The sequence below is a fragment of the Pelodiscus sinensis genome, chromosome 28, assembly GCF_052426305.1.
Source record: "Pelodiscus sinensis isolate ZL-2025 chromosome 28, ASM5242630v1, whole genome shotgun sequence".
In the NCBI taxonomy this organism is placed as follows: Eukaryota; Metazoa; Chordata; order Testudines; family Trionychidae; genus Pelodiscus; species Pelodiscus sinensis.
The window spans coordinates 19,424,410-19,440,187 of record NC_143079.1 but is presented as its reverse complement, the minus strand read 5'-3'; the positions used below and the strand labels follow the sequence as shown (position 1 = coordinate 19,440,187).

At 45.9% G+C, this 15,778-nt stretch overlaps 2 protein-coding genes across 2 annotated transcripts; both read left to right on the top strand.

The window, feature by feature from the left end:
• The first annotated feature begins 3,405 nt into the window (after positions 1–3,405).
• Positions 3,406–6,934, top strand: LOC149521378 (maestro heat-like repeat-containing protein family member 2B). Its single transcript, XM_089773791.1, has 4 exons — positions 3,406–3,564; positions 4,065–4,163; positions 5,665–5,816; positions 6,750–6,934. The coding sequence occupies exons 1-4, from the start codon at positions 3,477–3,479 to the stop codon at positions 6,912–6,914; spliced, it is 504 nt and encodes a 167-aa protein (XP_089629917.1). The 5' UTR covers positions 3,406–3,476; the 3' UTR covers positions 6,915–6,934.
• A 6,112-nt stretch (positions 6,935–13,046) lies between these two features.
• On the top strand, positions 13,047–15,523 carry LOC149521377 (maestro heat-like repeat-containing protein family member 2A). The gene is made up of 4 exons (XM_089773743.1): positions 13,047–13,111; positions 13,226–13,339; positions 14,585–14,658; positions 15,377–15,523. The coding sequence occupies exons 1-4, from the start codon at positions 13,069–13,071 to the stop codon at positions 15,521–15,523; spliced, it is 378 nt and encodes a 125-aa protein (XP_089629869.1). The 5' UTR covers positions 13,047–13,068.
• The last annotated feature ends 255 nt before the right edge of the window (positions 15,524–15,778 follow it).

The window sequence follows — 15,778 nt, the reverse complement described above, 5'->3', positions numbered from 1 at the left end:
CTCTAATGCGCACCGCCTCCTGGCGCGCCTGGCGGATGGCAGCTGTGTCGGGCTGGTCCAAGGTCTGTGCCTCAGCTGCCACCCATGCAGGGAGGAAGGCCTCCCCACTGCGCTCCACAATATTGTGGAGCACGCAGCACGCGGCCAGCACTTCTGTTGCATTCTGCTCACCCATGTCGAGACGGGTGAGCAAACAACGGAAGCGGGCTTTTAACCGTCCAAACGCCAGCTCCACTGGGTTTCGGGCCCGGTTGAGGCGGTCGTTGAACCGGGCCCGGTTCTGGTCCGGCTGCCCCGTGTAGGGCCGCATGAGCCAGGGCATCAGGGGGTAGGCTGCATCCCCGACGATGCAGATGGGCATCGGCACATTCCCGACAGTCAAGTCCCGCCGGGGGAAGTAGGTGCCCGCCTCCAACCTCTGAAACAGTCCTGAGTTCCGGAGGATGCGGGCGTCGTGTGCCCGGCTGGACCAGCCGCCGTAGATGTCCAGGAAGCGACCCCGGTGATCCACGAGGGCTTGCAGGACGATGGAGCAGTACCCCTTGCGGTTCATGAAATGGCCCGCTCGATGCTCCGGGGCCCGGATGGCGATGTGGGTGGCGTCCAGGGCTCTCCCGCAGTTGGGGAACCCGAGGGCAGCGAAGCCGGCCATGGTCTCATCGACGTCGCGCAGGCGGATGATTCTTGGCAGCAGGACGTCGTTGATGGCGTGGACGACCTGCAGAAGGGTGCAGAGAAACACAAGGGAACACATTACATACAGCCAGGGGTGAGTGTGCGCTCCCTTGGGTCCCCCCCTTGATTCCCTCTGTACACACACACACACACACACACACACACACACACACACACACACACACAGGGCCCCCCTCGCCCCACGCCCCCCCCCCCCACCAGTGGGCCGGTGCAAGGGAGGGACGGTCGAAACCCCTGAGCGACCCAGCCTGGAGTCTTGGGTGTCCCTGGGCCTGGAGTGGAGCACCCTCCCCCCATCTCACTCCCCCTGGGACTTACCTGGATGACGATAACACCAACGGTGGATCTTCCCACCCCGAACTGGTGTGCCACCGAGCGGTAGCTGTCCGGTGTGGCCAGCTTCCACAGCGCGATGGCAACCCTCTTGTTGACGGGGATGGGTGCCCGCAGCCGGGTGGCGGTTCTCTGCAGCGCGGGGGTCAGCCAGGTGCACAGCATCAAAAAGGTCCGCTTTCTCATTCGGAAATTCCGGACCCACTGGTAGTCGTCCCATCGTCCGAGGACCACACGGTCCCACCAGTCGGTGCTCGTTTCCAAAGTCCAAATGGGCCGGTCTATCGTTGGGTGCTGATGCCACGCGGTTGCCAGGACCTCCCTGGTGAGGGAGTCCAAGGCAATCTCTGCCTCCTGGTATGTGTACAGCAGGGCACCAGCCTGCAGCACGAGCTCCAGGCACCTGTACAGGTCTAACAGGGGCCCGAGCAGGTACATGGCCATCCACGGCTCCATAGCAGACAGTGCAGAGCAGAAAAAATAAAATGCCAGGAAAAGCTGGTGGGGGGCCAAAGGGTGGTGTCCCCAAAACTCACAGGGCAACCACCGACCCTGTGAAGGGTGCCAGTCTCTGGCAGAGGTCACAAGGCACGGGAGCACGAGACAAACGGCTGCCCGGCGAGACCCCTTTAACCACGCGTCTGGACGGAGCTCCGGCCCCGCCCCCGGAAAGGTCTGGTGGCCTTTGCCCTTTTCAAAATGGTTCCGGGCTTTTTGCTTTTCCGGAAAAGCGCGCCGCCAATGTAGACGCGCTTTTCCGGAAAAGCGCATCGTTATCGCGGAAACTCCGTGGCCAATGTAGACGCTCCTTTTCCGGAAAAGCTGAAAACGGAATGTATTCCGTTTTAAGCATTTCCGGAAATTCATGCCAGTGTAGACGTAGCCCAGGAGTTGGGTATTTTATAATTGTATTTACAAATTCTGTCTGGAGTGGATAAAAAAAAGGCATGATGCTAATAATAACAATAACAACAATAACAATAATAATAATAACAACAATAATAATAATAAATGAAATTAGATAAGGGGGCAGTGCAGGGCCCTTATTCTGATTAAAAAATTTGTAAATTGCTCAGCTTCTTCTGAAATGCTGCTAGCTGGGGTGATTGTGGAGGGCATAGCAAGTTTTATACAAATGAAGACTAGGGGTTACTTGAGTGAGTATGCAGGCTGTGGAATCAGTGTGGTCTAGTGGAGAGGACTCCAGATAGTGAATCAGAAGACCTGAATTATTTTCCTGGCTATTGATCTGCTCTTTTAGCCTGGGCTAGTTGTTTCATGTTTAGATTGTAAACTCTTTTGGGCAGAAGCTTATTAGCGTAAGTGTTACTATATTGCGTTACTATATTAGCTTATAGCATTACTATATTGTCATCAAGGAAACATTTCCCCCAATTGTTCTTTTATGTTTTGTCCCCAGAAAAACAGAGTAGACATTTACTGTATCCTGGAGAAAGTATTACAGCAGGATGCCCAGGTCCTAGAGAGAAGGCTACTGAGCAAAATAATAACACTTGCCTCAAAGCACATGAGAGAGACTCAGGTAAGTTAGATTAACGGAAGTGTTGGAGCATAAGCTTTTGTGGTCAAAGACCCACTTCACTGCTTTTGCAGATTCAGACTAACACGGCTACCCCTCTGATACTCAGGTAAGTTAGTTTTCCCTATATGCTAATGACAGGAATGAAAGCTTAAACTAATTAAAACATTGTTTGTAAACTATATACTGAAACTCCAGGATTAATGACTGCTAGGGGCCCACAGATCCCCACACCGTCCTCCAGAAATCCCAGGTCCTAAGCAGCATGTGACTAGTTTCATCTTGTTCAAGTTACACGTGTGCTTAAGTGCTTTGTAAGGTCAGGATATTGTGACATATATCAGATGCAGAGAGGCCTACCGTTTCTTAACAAGCAAGTATTTTGTGAAGTCTACTAGGGATTTCATTATTGATACTGATTTTGTGTGGAAGGTGCTCTGATACTATGGTGTTAAGCAGCAGGATGAAACCTTTAAACAGAATCGGAGCTGTTTCCAAAAGAAGCAGTATTTGGATTTAGGGTATAGTTTATTCAGGAAAATTCTCTGAATATCTTGAAGCTGCCCACCTCCTCTGAGGGAAAAATATCATGTCACTATGATAGCCAATCATCCACCACAAATAGCTAATAGCGAATAGTCTAAGCAGCTTGCAAACAACTGAAAGGCTGACAAGTGTTTAGCCAAACGATTCAATGATTATTTATGACTCATGATTCTGTTCTCAGAAAGTTGGGTGGAAAACAGAAATAAGAACTTGATTCATTTGAGCAGCATTGGCTGGTGTAGTTGGCATTAATCACTTCAGTCTCTCTCTTTTTGTATTTTTTAAGGACGCAACAAATGAACTAAAAGTGGCAGCGAGCAACACATTAGTGGCTCTGGCACGCTGCTATTTCAGTGAGGTGATGTATGAGCTTCAATGTCATCTGAATCCACTGAAGCTGTCTGACGTGTTCACTTTGATTACGCTGGGCAACCTATCATCAGCTTATCGTATGTCAACTTCCATCTTTTGTTTCAAAGTTATTGTCTTCCATTTAAGGACAGAGGTTCACACTCTGTACAGCTACACAGAGTGCTATTTGGGGGGCATGAGATGAACTGCTGTGGCTGGTTCCAGTTGCTAGACCATGAGCTATCCACACCAAGGTGCAAGCTCTTATGCCCCATTTGAAGTTCTTAAAGGACAGGATTGAGGAAAATCAGGTCTAGTGGAGCTCTTCTCCATTCCATTTCTCATCCCTCCCCAGTGCTCTCTCTCCTACTCTGGGAGAGGATTGGGCATCTGGCACAGCTGCACATTGGTGGAGAATGCTCCTCCTCAGGGTAAATCCCCCACTGATTTTTTACTGCTGCCTTATCATTTGTGTACGCAGCACAAAATGACCTAGGAGCCCATAGCATCCGACCCAGCGGTGTTTCTAAATGCGATAGTAAGAAGGCAAATAACAGTCAATTGTCTGTCTTCCTTTTCTTCTGGTCCTTCTTTTCAGCACTCAAGTGCATTCCTTTTGTGGGAATGACCCTGTACGGCATGAGCTCCATGCGGATGTTAGACGACGAGAGCAGGCTGAGGCAAGCATTTTGTGGTGGTAAGTGCCAGCACTTATTGTAGATGTCCAAAATGGATATTTAGGGGCCTTGGTACAGAGTTAAGTGACTGATCGTTACAAACAGGCTCTGAACTGGATTGTACCAGGGGCTGAGTCCTCATGCTCCTGTGGCACTCAGTGGAGTTGAGAGTGCTCCTTACTTTGCTGGAGGTGCTGAGCATTTGTAAGTTCAGGCCCTTTATGACTTGTGGCTATTTTAAAAATAAACAAAAGCTGATGCTGCCCATGTGCCAGGAAACTCCTGGGGGAGAATGTGCGGGCAACAGACTGAATTACATTTAAAAATTTCCCGTTTTCCACCCCTCCACCCATTCCTCCTCTTTAGTTGCTTAATTATCATCTCCTTTCACCCTCTTTCTCTGTCCTCTGGTCTTCTCCACTTCTCTCTTCCTTTGCTTTTTAGTTGATGCTCAAGTAAGGCCACGTCTACACTATGCAGAAGATCAATGCTGCTGCAGTTGATCACCAGGGTCCAAATTAGCAGGTCTAGTGAAGACCCACTAATTCGAACTGAGTGGGTGCTCCCGTTGGCACCGGTAGGCCTGCTTCTCATGAGGAATAACACTCCTGTCAACCTTCCACTGTGTGGACAGTCTGAAAACACGATTTAAGATACGTCAACTCCAGCTACATAATTAACATAGCTGGAGTTGCGTACCTTAAGTCAACTTTCCCCTTTAGTGTAGATCAGGCCTAAGGGATTAATCCTGCACCTTTGAGATCAATGGGAATTTTGCCATCAGCTTCATAGAACATAGGATTGAGCCTTAATTTTCCTTTCAAGGGCAGCGGGTGCATCTAATTTTAGGGCAAAATGCTGTCAAATCTCAGTATAGCTAATAGGAGTTAGGGGCACTGAACATCTTTCAGACAAACTGTAACCCAACAGGAAATCATACAGTTTTAGGGCTAAATAAGCAATAACTGCAGAGGACATGAATCATTCAGAAAACAGCTGGTCAAAATATTTTGTTTTTGTATTACATTTTTCATATTTTTTTCCAAGTTGATGGAATATTAAACTGAAAAAATGTCAATGACAGTTTTAATCAGGATGTGTTCAGTGTTTTTGTGCAGCTAAAAAGGTGGCTGAAATTTGTTGATTTTTGAAACATGTGAATGATCTTTGTAATTTGAAATTTTGAAAAAAACAAGAGTAAACACTTTTAATTTAATTTCAACTACCTTTACAATCAGCTCTAATTAAGAGGTAACAAGGGAGAAAAAAATATGTTTTCAAATGATGGGAATTAAAAAGAGATGGAGAGAGACAAAAGAGAAGAAAGCCTTTTGAGAAACAAGAAACGGAAAGGAGGGAAGAGAAATCATTCAAAACTGTTATTGGATTTCATCAGCTGTTCCTGAATTGGGCATGGAATTGTAATAAACTACAAGCCTGGGTGTCTTCACTGATAAAACAACGTATCCTTATTACTAGTGCATCCTTTTCATATTGCCTGTCTTTTTTCCTTCCATGCAGTTCTGGAAAAATGGTCAAGGGCAGTAAATGTATATTTTAGTAACTGGGAAAGGTGGCCATTTCCCAAAATGGGTAAATCTCAATTCTGTGATGAAATTCTTCCCCTCTATCGTCATGTGACAAGCAAATGGACCACATGTGAAGATTTGGAGGTGAGAATTGTAGGCTTTCTAAACCTTTATGAGAAATTGTATTGTTAAATTCTCTGTGTATGGCACTCTTTGTGATGATGGAGTTCAATGGCAGGTTCTTTGGGATAGAACGGAGTATGATGTAAAACATTTAAAAAAGATTATAATGTCACAATCTCATGGAAATTCTGTCTGTACATAGTGTACATAGATTCCAGTTTTGTCACCTGACATGCAGATGAATATAGGAGAATGGGCTAAATTCATTCCTGGCAGATGTCTATTCAGTTCCAGTAGAGTTATAGCAGGAATGAGTTGGTTTAGTGTGCATACTAATCTGGGGAAATATCCCACTTGGGAAAGTTGTGAGGTGCAGTAGAATATAATTCTGAAACCAACACCATAGCTGTGTCTAGACTGGAAAAACTTGCCAGCTGTCTACACTGGCTGCTTGAATTTCCGGAAAAGCACTGACGATCTCATGTAAGATCGTCAATGCTTTTCCGGAAATACTATGCTGCTCCCGTTCAGGCAAAAGTCCTTTTCCGAAAGACTTTTGCGCAAAAGGGCCAGTGTAGACAGCACAGTAGTGTTTTCTGCAAAAAAGCCCCGATCGCGAAAATGGCAATTGGGGCTTTTTTGCGGAAAAGCGTGTCTAGATTGGCCACGGACGCTTTTCCGCAAAAAGTGCTTTTGCGGAAAAGCATCCTGCCAATCTAGACGTGCTTTTCCGAAAATGCTTTTAACGGAAAACTTTTCCGTTAAAAGCATTTTCGGAAAATCATGCCAGTGTAGACGAAGCCCATGAGTCTTAACTCTTTACCAGGAAATATTGAGATAGGGCTGTTTCAACAGTGGAAAAGGGAAATTGCACTCGTCAGAAGTAGAAAAGATGGGCCCATTGCATGATATTGAATGAATTTGTAGGAACATAAATTCTGTGTCTCTATGTAGCTCAAGCAGGCCATTATCAAAGCCCTTGGTACTATGATGAGCCTCCTCCTGCATAAAGAAGAGCATCAAGATAAGGTGTTCGAACAGATCCCATGGCTCCTTGAGCAATATAAAGAGGATGTTAATGTTTTTCATGTCACCAAGGTGAGATACTTATTAAAATAACTATCAATGTGTGCGCATAGGTGAACTGCACTAGCTGCTACCAGTGGCATTTCCTGGTCTACATAGTGACTTGTTAGATAATAGATAAACACACAAGTCTTGATTTTATAGACATGGTGACCCAGGTGACAAGTTTTGTAGGTAAAAGCCTCTCATGAAAAGTATCTTCTGTTTCTGGAGATGATAAGGAGGTAAGAAACAAAACACCTGTTCCCTCCCCCCCCCCCCCCCCCCCACATAAGATACTCCCTCCTTGTGATTTACTGGTACATCCTATCAACTCTGTGTCTCTCTTTTAGATTATAAATAAACTCCTCAGAGCAGGGGCTGCTGTGTGTTGTCTCTGGGCAGTATTAAGTAAACTGCCAGTAGCTGAAAATTAATACTAAGAAGGCCTGAAGTGCATTGCTTTAGATTATATAACTAGATAGATATAAAATCACTGTCTCTTTCATCTACCGTTGTGTACAGGGCTGTTGTAGCTGTGTTGGTTCAAGGATATTAGAGAGACAAGGTGGGTGAGATAATATAATTAAAGATATTATTTCACCCACCTTGTCTCTCTTATTTCATCTACCCTCAGTATCACATGACCAAGGTAACTCTTGTCTGCTGATAGTGAGAGGATGGAGTGAGGGCAGTTGGCTTCAGTAGTATGATTGAGCATGCTCAGTCTCTGTGAGCTGGCTCAGTACAAGCCAAGCAGCAAATCCAGGGCCACAACCCTGCTGCCCTTCCCCCCTCCCCACTTCCTCCATGGTTTACTCCCAATCTATGTTGGCTTTCTGGTCCAGAATATGTGGTTGCTTTTGGGATTGGAATGCCCGTGACTTTGAGGGAATCAATGTCTCATGGACTTGACTAAAAGTATCAGAGGACTACACAAGAGCCTAAATGTAGTAAAATATGTAGATTTCATCAGAGATATCCTGGAAGCTTCAAGCAGCAAAGAAGAAAAGTGTGTAGGTACAGGAAGGAGTTAGACTGTCATCTCATTATCAATAGCCTGGAAGAGAACATAAAATCATCATTGATAAAATTGGCAGATGAAATAAACATTGGGGAGTGGTAAATAATGGAAAGGACAACTCACTGATTCAGAGTGATATAGATCATTTGGTAAACTGGGTGCTAACAATAAATGTGCATTTAAATATGGCTGAATGTAAATAGATGCATCTAGGACCAAAACAATGTAGGTGATACATACATGTTGAGGGATGCTTCCTGAGAAACAGTAACTCTGAAAAATATTTTGGGAAACTTGGTGAATACTCAGCTGAACATGACCTACAAATGCGATGCTGTGGCCAAAAAAGCTGAAATGATACTGGGATGCATACATGGGGAAATCTCAAGGAGGAATATAGTGGGAAATGCAAAGTTCATTTCCACACTAGAACTGACCAACAGATATTGGTAGATACCCCTGATACCAGCTTCCTGTGAGAAGAGTGCCTTCCACACCCTGCTTGGCTTATAGCAATTCAGCAGGATGCCATTTGGGCTGCACAGAGCCTCAGCCACTTTTCAGCAGCTCATGAACCAAATATTGCAAACATATATGCAATATACAGCCGTGTGCATTAAGAATATTGTCATCCACAGCACCAGCTGGGGGAAACACCTCTGACATCTTAGCAAGGTATTGTAATCCCCAATAGATGCAGGACTCACTGTGAATCCAGCCAAGTGCCATCTTAGTGAACACAGTAGGAAGGGGAAAACTATAGCTCCTTGATAAATAAGGTCTAAGGCTTGTGTGACTGCCCCACCTCCCTGACAAAGAAACAGGTGCCACAATACTTCAGACACAGTGGCTGCTTAGTACTCAACTTCATCACACTGGGCACCCTATTATTGGACCTGATGAAGAACACCCAATCACAGAAAGTCCAGTAATCAGAAGACTGTGAGGAAGCCTTCCAGGCCCTGTGAAAACAGCTGAACCAAGAGCTGGTCCTATCCCATCCAACTTCACAAAGCCTTCTATCCTTCAAATGGAGGTCTCGGAGGTAGGACCAGGAGTGGTACTATCTCAAGAAATAGGTGGGAAGGAGCACCAGATCCTTTATCTCAGCTGCAAGCTGTTCTCCTGAGAGACCTGCCACCCTACTATAGCAAGGGAGGCCCTGGCCATCAAGTGGGTGATCTACACCCTGGGGGTATGTCTACACTACAAAGTTAATTCGAACTAACGGATGTTAGTTCGAATTAACTTTGATAGGCGCTACACTAGCGCTCCGCTAGTTCGAACTTAATTCGAACTAGCGGTGTGCTTAGTTCGAACTAGGTAAACCTCATTGAACGAGGACTAAGCCTAGTTCGAACTTACTAGTTCGAATTAAGGGGTGTGTAGCCCCTTAATTCAAACTAGTGGGAGGCTAGCCCTCCCCAGCTTTCCCTGGTGGCCACTCTGGCCAACACCAGGGAAACTAGTCTGCCCCCCTTCCGGCCCCGGACCTCTTAAAGGGGCACAGGCTGGCCAGCACCCAGCTAGCAGACCCTGCACCTGGCATGGCTCGAGCCAGCCTCCCGCTGCCACCCAGCCATCCCCCTCTTCCCGGGACCAGGCTGGCGGCTCTCGGGAGCCTGCCCAGGACCGCACCCGCCTGGTTTAGTGCGGACATCATGGACCTCATCCACGACCTCCGCTCTAGGCACAGGAAAGTGGCCGTCTAGGGCAGGAGAGCTGCCAGCCTGGCCACCTAGGAGCAGGTGTGCATGAAAATGAAGGTGGTCCACTGAGACCCCCAACCCTGAGCCCTGAGCTTACAATGGGCGTATTGGGTCATACCAAAGGTCCATCTAGCCCAGTAGCCTGTCTGCTGACAGTGGCCAACCCTAGAGACCCTGGAGGGGATGGACCGAAGACAGTGATCAAGCCATTTGTCTCGTGCCATCCCTCTCCAGCCTTCCACAAACTTTGGGCAGGGACACCACTCCTACCCCCTGGCTAATAGCACTCCATGGACCCAACCTCCATCACTTTATCTCACTTCTCTTTAAACTCTGTTCTAAGTTCTAGCCGTCACAACCTCCTGCAGCAAGGAGTTCCACAGGTTGAATCTTTGCTTTGTGAAGAGCAACTTTCTGTTAGTATTTTGAAGCCTGCTACCCATTCTTTTCCTTTGGTGTCCTCTAGTCCTTCTATTATGGGGACTAATGGAGAACCTTTCTTAATGCATCCTCTCCACCCCACTCATGCTTTTATGGACTTCTATCCTATCCCCCCTTAGTGTCCTCTTTTCTAAGCTGAGAAGTCCCAGTCTCTTTAGCCTCTCTTTATATGGGACCTGTTCCAAACCTCTGATCATTTTAGTTGCCCTCCCCTCTCCCACCCTCTCTCTTCCCCTCTCCCACCTCCTTTTCCCAGTCTCCCCGAGTTTTGTTCAATAAAGAGAGAGTCTATTTTTGACCACACGTTTTCTTTATTTTGTACATCAGGAAGGGGGGCTAGGGAAGGGTAAGTGGAAGGAGGTGATGGAGGAATGGGGTACGAGCCCCCGATGGGGAGGACTGGGCTGGCTCTGCGTGCTTCTGGGGGTGGAAGCTCTCCTGCAGCCCCCCAATTGCTCCTTCTCCCCAGATGGCAGCCTGCGGCAAGTACAGCCAGGCTGATGGCCGAGTGCTGTGATGTGCCCAGTGAGGGCACTCAGAGCACTCCAAGCCAGGACTGCTTTGCAAGAGGGGCACCCCTGAGAACTGTCTGTCCGGGGTGGGGGTCGGGTCCCTTTAAGCACAGCCCTCGGCTAGCCTGAGGCAGCAGCTCCACGCTCTAAGTCCTCATCTGATGCCCTGCCGGCACTGCTTCCGGCTATCCTTAAGCCCGGTTCAGGGTCCACTTAATGTGTACATGCTAGTTCGAATTAGCAAAACGCTAATTCGAACTAGTTTTTTTAGTCTGGATGCATTAGTTCGAATTAGCTTAGTTCGAATTAACTAATTCGAACTAAGTTAGTTCGAATTAGCGCTGTAGTGTAGACATACCCTGGGATATTCTGTACTGGGGAAGCCCTTTCAACTGGTCACCAACCATGCACCCCTCAGATGGATTAATAACATGAAGGACACCAGTGCCTGAATCATGAGGTAGTACTTCCCGCTCCAACCCTATGACTTCTGTATGTTACGCTGGGCCAGGGAAGGCTCATGCAAACACAGACTTCTCCCAAGTGGAAGGAGACGATGAAGAGGAAGGTCCACCAATGGACACCCTCTTAAGGGGGAGTGTTTGTGACAGAGGATACCCACCATGCATGGTTCAGCGGGGGCTAATCATGATCTGTGGGCTATGCCCCTTCATACTTGCTGGGAATGCTCCAACTGGAACCAGGATATAAAAGGGAGCAGCTCAGTTCTGTCTAGGCTGACAGCTGAAGGGAGCAGAGGTGCTTTGCAGGCTTTTGTGGAGGGACTGCCAGTGCCCTAGGATGCAGAAACCAGCCAGCCTGTGCTTCCAGTTGACCCTCCCACAACCATCCAATGCCACAGATGGAGGAGAGACCACGGAGTTACTGAGATGACCTGCTGCAGAAGAATGGTGGGAAGTAATCTATGTGAACTAAGCATTATTGAGTTGAGGTATTAGTCTTTGACTCTGCATGTTTTGGAAGAAACCCCATTGAGCTGCAAGACAAGACCCTGGGCTGGGACCCTGTGGAGTAGGTAGAGCCTGGTGGAGAAGGGCTGGCCACTAGGCAACACTGGTTTGCCCCAAAGGGTGGTTGAGCACTAGGTTGCACGGTCGTACCTAGAAGGGCTTGGGTCATTGAGCTGAAGAGCCTCATTAAAGGGCTGCTGCGCTGACCCTGACTATTAGGCAATGCTGCTCTAAGAACCAGGCCTGCTATGGTGGTTGGGGAGACTAGGTCACTTGGGCTGCCTTAGTTCTTTAACTCCTCCACAACCTGATACCATCCAAACAGGGTGGACCTACCCTGTGACAGGTGACTTACTTACAGTCTATAATATCTGCATGGGGAAATATATGTAATGACCTAGCAGAGAAAGGCATGACATGATCCAGTGGCTACAAACTGAAACAGGAGACATTCAGATGGGAAATAAGGTCTACCTTTTCAGTGGTGGGATATTAGCCATTCAAACCATTTACCAAGAGTCAAGGTGATCATTTTAAAATCAAGATTGGATTTTTTTCTGAAAGTTCTGCTTTAGGAATTATTTTGGCAATTTCTAAGGCCTGTGTCATACAGAAGGCCTGACTAGTTGATGACAATCATCCCTTTTGGCCTTGGAATCTATGAATTCCATGAACCTGCTTCAGTCATTGCATATTGCTCCTTTGTATGCCCACCTTCTAACTTTCACCCTCTGTTGTAGAGTCTGAGGCAGCTCTTGGAAGTCTCTGGTGAATATAAGATCCTTCTACCTGAAGGGAAATTTCAAGCCATCTGCAGTGCTCTGCATGACCGGGTGAGGGGAACTTCTTCTTGTATCACTTGAGCTTAAGCACAGCAGATCTGAAGCATATTAAGAATAAACATCTTTTGAATGCTAGTGAAGAGCCCGGAGACCTTCTCATGCCTTATTGGTTTCTGCTGGCTTAAGAATAAGCAGATAGTGGTCTCATTTTATTAGCTAAAATCCAGCTCAGTTTGTAAAGCAATTTTAGCATAAGCCAGTTATTAGAGGGAGTTAGAGTTAGATAGTAAAAACTGATCCCATCCAAATGGGGAGGACCTATCCTGTGACAGGGTGACTTAATTGCAGTCTATAATATCTATGTGGGGAAACATATGTAATAATCTAGCAGAGAAAGGCATAACGTGAGCCAATAACTAGAAAATGAAGCTGGACAAATTCAGACTGCAAATAAGGCCTACATTTTTATGGTGGAATAATTAACCATTTGAACCAGTTACCAAGGGTCAAGTCTTGATTCAATTAGCTCTGCTGCTAAAAACACTTTGAAAGCAGGAACTTCTGTTATCCAGTGTCTCGGTCATTGTTTCTGATTCTTGTTGTGCAGTCAGTACCATTTATTTTGGCTTCAGAGCTCTATTTGGAAAGGTAGGAAGTGAGTGCTTAGAAATTAATTGAGCATCTTCTTTTCAGTTGCTTGTTCTGATTAGTTTTCCTTTGATCACTTCTCTTCTTCCCACAGATCTGTTCTCCAACTCAGCAGCTCATCATGGAAAATCAAATGGAGCTGTGCTATTGTATCCTACTGCTAGGTAGGGGAAGAGACTCCAAATTACACAGTAGTTTCCTTGTAACTTCCTTCTTTTGTAGGTGTGGTAAGAATGAGCTTTCAGTTGTTAGTGAGGATGTGATTTCTTCCTTTGCAGCCCGTTCTTCTCCTGATGACCTCATAGCATTTCTGCACTCGCAGCTGAAGATTGAGAATGAGACTGTTCGTGTGGCAACCCTGAATCTGCTCACAGCTATTATTGGTGCTGACTGTAAGTAACACAGGAGTAACTGTGACTGCTGCGATCATCGCCATCGTGCTGGGGGTTGAGTTGGGGACATCCAGAGCTAAAAGCATGAGCTGCTATAGGTTGATCTAAAGAACCAAGGCTTTGCAGGCATGGTAGGGCTATAACATACTCATCATCTCTGCAAATGGGGCACAGAGGATCTGTAACACAGGGGCGGATATAGGGCAGGGCGAGCGGGGTGGCCGCCCCGGGTCCCGCGCTTCAAAAAGCCCCGCGCACGCGCCGTGGTGCCACCGCGCATGAGCATGGCGTCACTGTGCATGCGCCGTGGCAAAGGGGGGGCCCCGCGGAATTATGCTGCCCGGGGCCCCGCAAAACGGTCATCTGCCCCTGCTGCAACACATAGAGTCATATAGTCATAGATTATTAGAACTGGAAGGGACCTTGAGAGGTCATCAAGTCCAGTCCCCTGCCCTCATGGCAGGACCAAGCACTGTCTAGATCACCCCTGATAGGTGTCTATCCAATCTGCTCTTAAATATCTCCAGTGGTGGAGATTCCACAACTTCCCTGGGCAATTTTTCACAGTGTTTAACCAACCTAACAGTTGGGACGTTTTTCCTAATGTCCAACCTAAACCTCCCTTGCTGCAATTTAAGCCCATTGTTTCTTGTCCTATCATCAGAGGCCAAAGAGAACAATTTTTCTCCCTTCTCCTTGCGACACCCTTTTAGATGCATGCTCACCAGAGGGTTGGAAATTCACTAAAGGGACCCAGTGCTGCTCTAAGTTACTCCCATGTGGTCACACAGAAATCAACAGGGTTAATTAAGTGCTGAATGTAGCCTAAAATATTTTCAAGGTACAAATACAAATGTAATCTTGTGGCGGATGCATGTTAATAATAATGAGATAAAAACAAAATAGTACTCCTGACTGAATAAGTATTAGACACTCTAGAATAGACTCTGAATTCTGCTATACTGGTGGCAAACACAGACTAACTTCACTGACCTCCATTTGTCTAACTCTCTTACAATATTTCCATCAGGATAGTATGATGGTGCTATTTACAGAAGTGGAAATACTTCAGACTTAGACTGGTGTAACTGAGATCAGAGTCTGGTCCTATATTTTCCCCGCTGATTCTGTATATGAGTGAAGCTTGGGAGTACTCTTAAATAGGGCACAGGACACATTCTAATGTGGAGCATGAGTGTTTGGAACAAAGATATACTATATTGCACACTTCTCCTTATCTTTCAGTGCCTGAGACAAGAGTTAGAAAGTTTCTGATTGTGAAGGCAGTGAAATCTGCTCTCAGTGATCAGAGTGCTAAGGTAAGATTGTGTGTGGAATAGTGGTATTGCTGTTAATATCTGGGAAGTATTTCACTCAGTGGAGAGTCTGGCAATGAGACACATTTTTAGGCTGAGATTATTAATAGGGTTTCAATTAATCACAGTTAACTAAAAATTAATGCGATTAAAAATTGAGATTTATTACATATTTTTGTGGTTTTTTACATTTTCAAATATATTGATTTCAATTACAACACAATGACAAGTGTGTACTATGCACTTTATATTATTTTTATAACAAACATTTGCATTGTAAAAATGACAAAAGAAATAATATTTTTCAATTCATCTCATAGAAGTGATGTAGAGCAATCTCTTTAGCGTGAAAATGCAACTTACAAATGTAGATATTTTTTGTTAACTGTAATGAAAGAATGTAAAACTTTAGAGTCTACAAGTCCATTCAGACCTACTTCTTGTTCAGCCAGACACTAAGACAAACAAGTTTGTTTCCATTTATAGGAGAAAATGCTGCCTTTTTCCTAATTACAGTGTCACCTGAAAGTGAAAACTGGCATTTGCATGGTACTTCTGTAGCCAGTGTTGCAAGGAATTTACATAACAGATGTGTTAATCATTTGTACTTCAGCCACTATTCCAAAGAGATAAAAGAAAAAGCAAAAGGACTCTCATATCCTGTCTCATATTGCATGCAGAAGAGATAATAATAACTTGTGCATAATCTCTACCCTTGCAGGTGAGGATGGCAGCTCTCCATTTTGTCCTGAAGCTGCTCAGTTCAGGAAGTGTGGACAATTGTGCAGCAGGGGATATGGTCGCCTATGTATTCAGAGAGTTCGATGTGTCCACCAGAAATCTGGTAAGGAGAGTTCTTAACACTTAGGACTCAGTTCTGCCATTCTGGCATGCTGATTGTTCCCCTTGACTTCAGTGGGAGCTTTGGATGCTCAAGGATGCAGCTGGACTGAAGGATTAGAGCTAGAATCTGATCAGTGATATTCGTGTAAAACCAGGGTAATGCCCCTGACTTCAGTGGCATTATTTTGGATTTGCACAAGTGTAACAGAGACCAGAATCTGATTCTGGATATTTATATCTGACAGTACGACCTACATTACTTAGACCTCGGGCAAGTCAG